Genomic DNA, 6,099 nt, shown 5'->3' with positions numbered 1-6,099 from the left:
CACACAGGTATCCTGTTTGAGGGGGATGTCTTCAAAGATAATACACGTCTGTTTACAAATGGAACTTTCTTTATTAGAACTTCTTCAGTGGATACTTAAAACTGAGGCAGAAGTTGTGCCTGACGTTAATTAGTCCTCTTCTTCCTTTTAGTCACTGAGCATGACCACTTTCTGGATAAATTACAGATGCACAGGTACTGATGCTTTTCTGAATTCCTCCAGAGTAACTCCAGCCATGAGTTCAGATGCAGAGATGGCAATCTTTGGAGAAGCTGCTCCCTATTTACGGAAGCCTGAGAAGGAGAGAATTGAAGCCCAGAATCGCCCGTTTGATGCTAAGGCAGCCTGTTTTGTGGTGGATGACAAGCAAATGTATGTGAAAGGTACCATACAGAGTAGAGAAGGTGGCAAAGTCACAGTCAAAACCTATGCTGATACAGTAAGTGATATCATCTGTTACTCATACTTGATCATCCAGTTCAGGCAGTGCCCTGGCTTAGTTTTCTTCTCCTGTTGTTCCCTTCTGGTTTGGTCAGACTGTGACTGTAAAGGATGATGAAGTCTTTCCCATGAACCCTCCCAAATTTGATAAAATCGAGGACATGGCCATGATGACCCACCTCCACGAGCCCGCTGTGCTGTACAACCTCAAAGAGCGTTACGCAGCCTGGATGATCTACGTAAGTACCAGCAGCAGCCTGCCTTTGGGCAGCCGGGAGGAACTGCTCTGCCAGGCCAAGTGGGAGCCAACGTGCTGTCTCCCTTCCTCGCAGACCTACTCAGGGCTCTTCTGCGTCACTGTCAACCCCTACAAGTGGCTGCCGGTGTACAACCCGGAGGTGGTGGCTGGCTACCGTGGCAAGAAGCGCCAGGAGGCCCCTCCACACATCTTCTCCATCTCGGACAATGCCTATCAGTTCATGCTGACTGGTGAGTCATTTGGCAGGAATGGGAAACCCTGATATACACAGGACTGGCTGCTTGGTCAAAGAACGCTTGACAGTTCAGGCACCTTACGTGCTGTTCCACTCAGTGCCCAACGGCAACAGCTCCTGTAGTCCTACAGCACAACTCAAGGTTAGACTGCCTGTGGCATCCTAATGACCTCTGTGGTGTCTGATAATGAAGGAAAGGCAGTAGCTAGCTATATGGCTCTGTGTCCACTGTAAGGAATTTAAAGAAACAGTAAAGAAGCAACACAGCAAAGAATCTGATTCAGATTAAATAATATTTAAGCCAAGGTCTATAGGTAAAACAAAGCAAATAGTAAGTGGGGTGTCTTATAAGGAACCGCCTCTTCGAGTTAGATTTTGGGCTGCTCCATCCCTCTGTGCACAAAAAAATCCACATGCAGACTAATGCAGAATTTACCTTATCTGGTTACATAGTGATAAATACAGTTACCATATAGTTCTTTCCCTTGAAGTCAGTTGGTTGTCTGAGGACAGAAGACCTCCACATCTCATTTTAACTGCTCTTTCATGACTTTATTTTCAGATCAGAACAATCAGTCAATCCTTATCACGTGAGTATATTTTGGGGTGTGTGTAAAGCTGACAGAGAAGTAAAACTTCTTCCATTTTCCTGTAACAATATTTTCATTTAAACAGCGGAGAATCCGGTGCTGGGAAGACTGTGAATACAAAGCGTGTCATCCAGTACTTTGCAACAATTGCAGTTACTGGTGAGAAGAAGAAAGACCAACAGCCTAGCAAAATGCAGGTATGTCGTTGGCTCCCACTTCTAGTCTTTGGCCAAGACTGTGCTTGCCCAGCAGAAACTAGCAATGCATATTTTTGGGTTGCAGGACTATCAAAAGGCAGAAAGTGTAGCACAACTGAGAACACAGTCAGGATGCACGGTCCAAGCACACCTACACTCATACACCCCTGCTCCCCAGCCTCCACGCCTCTGAACACTAGTGGAACTCTACTTCAAGAAACATCTTCTTAATGCAGGAAAGGCCCAAGCCTCAGTTTCTCTCCCATCTCCATTTACACAAGGGAAGTCTTCACCAGTCAGAGGAAGATAAAGACAGCAGTTTTCTCTGTGCTGTCTGTCTCTGCTTACCCGTTAGTATCCTACGAGATTGTTCACATCCACAGCACCTGAGTGGCTGCAAGTGTAAAGAGAGCAGCCAGTTCCCACTGGCACCTGATTGTGCCATTCCTATTCCTTGGCTCATTCCCACTGACATGGGAAGTGCAGGATCTCTGGACTCCAGAGTGTTATGCTGAAGTTAAAAGTGATTTCAGTTGCATCAGGTGGTAGTTTCCACTGGCCTGTTCTCCTGCCTGTGGTCAATCTAACAGCCCTGAGTGGCAGCAATAGAAAAGGGACAGATTTGGGACAGGTGGGACCACTTGCCTGACAATTAGAAAGTAACCTCAGAGAGGATCCTTCCAGGGAAGAAAGCACATGTCCTGATGCCCCTTTCTGCTGAGCAGCCCAGTTGCTGCAATCTGAGCCCACTGGTGCATTTGCAAGGCGTGGGCTTCACTCCCTAGCACAGAGCAAGCAACAAACATCCTTGTGGCACAAGTGTGTGTCACCACAGTCTGTGAGATGGTATGTGCATCCGAGTAGGTGACACGTGTCAGCGCGTTATCTGAGTACTGAAGGGCACAGTAGAACTTAAGGAGATTCCAGAGCTGAACATTATTTTTGCACTCAGGCAGGTGTCTGTGATTGATGGGTTGTTATGCCAAGGCAAGTTCATCACAAGCACTCTTTCCATCAGCACCATTCCAGAATCTCCTGGGCTCAGCTTTCACCAGCTGCTCACTATGCCGGGACTGATCTCTGAAAAACTTCAAGACAGCTAAGAGATGTACTGACCATGTCTGATATAAGGAAAATCACCTGGCTCTCAGATGGACAACAACCTGTTCTGCCCTCTTCCAAGCTTATTCACAGAATACTCTATTTTTTCAGTGTTCATAACCTCCGTAACAATAGTATGTGCCTCTTCATAAGAATGTTAGATAAAACACTCAGGTCATAGTTCTGTCTAACCCAGCATCCTATCTCAGATGCAGCGTGAAATCAGATGCCAGGCAGGAGTATATAAATAAGAGAAGCATGTAACAGCATTCCCCCAGAACACTGTCTCAGCCTCCAGCATCTTGTCACCCTGGCTGTGGATAAGACTCCAGAACGAACTTGTATAAAGAATTGCCATGTCTCCTTCCATGCTGTTCTCCATCCACCCTTATGAGTTCCCTGGTCACAGCTGTGCACTAAAAAGAGGTTTGGTGTTGCTGTAGTCAGCTGCACTGACACACACATCTCTTCTGTTCTCTTAAACAAGGAAGTTAATTTAGAAAGCAGAAAGACACATGTAGGAGGGCATTTGGGATTTTTTTATCTGGAAAAAAAAATTACACAGAGCTTCATAGGCTACTGCGTTGGCATAATTTTATGGGGTCCAGCTTCATGGTGGACCAATACAACTAATTTAAACCTCTCGTGCCACCTGCAGACCGCGTTGGGAACGGCGCTCCCCGTCCAATGCACGATGTTAAAGGCTGCCCTGAACACCGCGTAGGAAGATGCAGCAGCTCGAGCTGTGCCACTCATCTTTCATCTCGATAAAATCTGATTTCTTTTTCTCATTCTTTGTTTTCCACCTCTGTCTTAGAAATTCTCCCTAGCAACGCTTTCATGCCCTGACTGTGTAGGTATAAACCATGACTTTGCTAGAAGCCTTGAGAAAAGCTTTGCTCTATCATTCCAAAAAAGCACACGGTGACTGCTTCCTGGACCATACTGCACAGAAAATGACAGACACCATGTCAGAGAAGCTTCCTTCCTCCCATATTTCTGCAGTTAACAAGAGTCATAAATCGAAACTTTACATATTATTCCTTCTGCAGTTATGCAGCAAAAAAAAAACCCAGAGATTTTGTTCTCTGTTTTAAGTATTTTGAGTCTCAGGCTTTGTCCATGTCCTACTCTTCAAAGCGTGTCTGGACATGTATTTCTGCATTCTGAAAGGCTGCTGGTTGAATGCAATTGAAATATATTCTCCCTTGCTAAGTGCTTCCTGCTGAAGGCTGTACCTCTCTCTCTCTGTTCTGGGCTCGAGTAACCTCCAGAAAAAATTGCTAAATTTTCACACAGTCTTTAGCTGTCATGGCCTTTGTGAATGGGAATGTGGAAGCACCTCTCATACAGATTTCAAACTCCCTGATGTCCACTGCAGTGACTCTGTATGCACCCAAGATATGATAGCGGGTACAAGAATGAAACAAATACAGATCTGTCTTTCAGCACTATTCCCTTTGAAACCAACGGCAATGTTCATGAGCAACAGCTGATGAGTGCTTAAAACATCTGCTACGTTTTAGGTTAAAATCACATAAGAAGTATAGAAATGGTCTGTTATTAATATCTCCTTTGCGATATTTATTATCGACCAATAGTGATGTTTGGTAAGGAGCTTTTTCTCCTGTAACTAGGGAACTCTGGAGGATCAGATCATCCAGGCCAACCCACTGCTGGAGGCCTTTGGAAACGCCAAGACCGTGAGGAACGACAACTCCTCACGCTTTGTGAGTTCCTTTCAGATTTGTTGGAATGTAGCTATCTAATATCTCTCATTCATTGACTGCTGTAAGCAATGGGTTGATCTGTACTGCCTGATAGGGAAAATTCATCCGGATTCACTTTGGAATAACTGGCAAGCTGGCCTCTGCGGATATCGAAACCTGTGAGTTGCAGCAAGTCAGTGCATGAAGAATTTGTCCATTTATCATCTCAAGTTTACCAGGAGACTAACAGCATCTCTCTTTTGGTTAGATCTCCTGGAGAAATCCAGAGTGACTTTCCAGTTGGCCAGTGAAAGGAGCTATCATATTTTTTATCAGATAATGTCCAACAAGAAGCCAGAGCTCATTGGTGAGTGCCAGCAGTGCTGGGCTTGGATCAGCGAGTGCTTTCTCTTTCCACGGTGACCTAGCCCAGTGACACCAAAGGTGCCCTGTATACCTGCAGATCTCCTCCTTATCTCCACCAACCCCTACGACTTCCCCTACGTGAGCCAAGGAGAAGTCACTGTTGCCAGCATCGACGACAGCGAGGAGCTGCTGGCAACGGACGTGAGTGGAGCAGAGCAGAGCAACGGCAGGGCATCCCTGCTGCCAAACCGGCCATAGCCAGGGAATCCTGGCTGGGGTAGCTGAGTGCTGGGCTGTGCCACCCCACAGCACCTGCGGGCCCCCGTCGGTGCGGCATTTGTTCAATGTGGGCAGGGAGGTGAGGGAGGCAGTGGGAGGAATGGCACCTTCCCATCGCAGCTCACGTGCCTGTTAGCAGCACTTTGTGCTTCAGCCTTTGGGCTTCTCTGACCTTCCCTGACCTGCCTGTTGCCTCCGCAGAGCGCTGTGGACATCCTGGGCTTCAGCCCTGATGAGAAAGTGGGGATATACAAGCTGACAGGGGCCGTCATGCATTATGGAAACATGAAGTTCAAGCAGAAGCAGCGGGAGGAGCAGGCAGAGCCGGACAGTACAGAAGGTAGTGTTGACTGCGTAGTTTGCTTGTGAACTGCACCAGGAGACAAGCTAGCAACCCCATAAAGTGCCCAACACTTTGAGAGCGACTTTCCCTTCCAGAAACTAATCTTTTTAAGCGTGTTGCAAGTTCCACAAAGCAAATTATTTAATTTGTGCTCTGCAAGGAAACAGAAAGACATAAAGATGAAGCATTGCTGCAGTCCTCCGCAGATGGAGCAGCAGTGTGCTGCAGCTGAGACACTGCCTGTGTTGGGGGACGACATCCTCCTTGGGGCTGGAGAGGAGCTTCCCTTGACAATAGGTGCATTTGAGTAGCGCCAGACGTAGGCTTATAAGAGAAACATACTAGAGGACCAAGACATTTTTTCTTTGCCTTTTTTGAACACATTTTCTGTCTCTGATCCTAGTGGCTGACAAAGCTGGCTATTTGATGGGTCTGAATTCTGCTGATTTGCTCAAGGCTTTATGCTATCCCCGGGTGAAAGTTGGGAATGAATATGTAACCAAAGGACAAAATGTCCAACAGGTACCTTGACAGCTGGTCAGCTTTTCATTTTGTCCAGACAATTCTTCCAACTTCAAA

The 6,099-nt window shown here is 46.5% G+C and overlaps 1 protein-coding gene across 1 annotated transcript in view; it reads left to right on the top strand.

The window, feature by feature from the left end:
- Positions 1-235: 235 nt before the first annotated feature.
- Positions 236-6,099, top strand: part of LOC130154651 (myosin-13) — a 32,837-nt gene continuing 26,973 nt past the window's right edge. The window contains exons 1-12 of the mRNA XM_056350895.1: positions 236-439; positions 537-680; positions 774-930; positions 1,498-1,525; positions 1,611-1,722; positions 2,265-2,267; positions 4,461-4,553; positions 4,648-4,711; positions 4,801-4,899; positions 4,996-5,099; positions 5,379-5,517; positions 5,924-6,042. Of these exons, the coding sequence (XP_056206870.1) occupies positions 236-439; positions 537-680; positions 774-930; positions 1,498-1,525; positions 1,611-1,722; positions 2,265-2,267; positions 4,461-4,553; positions 4,648-4,711; positions 4,801-4,899; positions 4,996-5,099; positions 5,379-5,517; positions 5,924-6,042 (1,266 nt within the window). The remainder of the gene's footprint in view (positions 440-536; positions 681-773; positions 931-1,497; positions 1,526-1,610; positions 1,723-2,264; positions 2,268-4,460; positions 4,554-4,647; positions 4,712-4,800; positions 4,900-4,995; positions 5,100-5,378; positions 5,518-5,923; positions 6,043-6,099) is intronic.

Source organism: Falco biarmicus, chromosome 1, assembly GCF_023638135.1.
Source record: "Falco biarmicus isolate bFalBia1 chromosome 1, bFalBia1.pri, whole genome shotgun sequence".
Lineage (NCBI taxonomy): Eukaryota > Metazoa > Chordata > Aves > Falconiformes > Falconidae > Falco > Falco biarmicus.
Note: the sequence above shows the minus strand (reverse complement) of the source record. Positions and strands in the feature narration are given on the sequence as shown.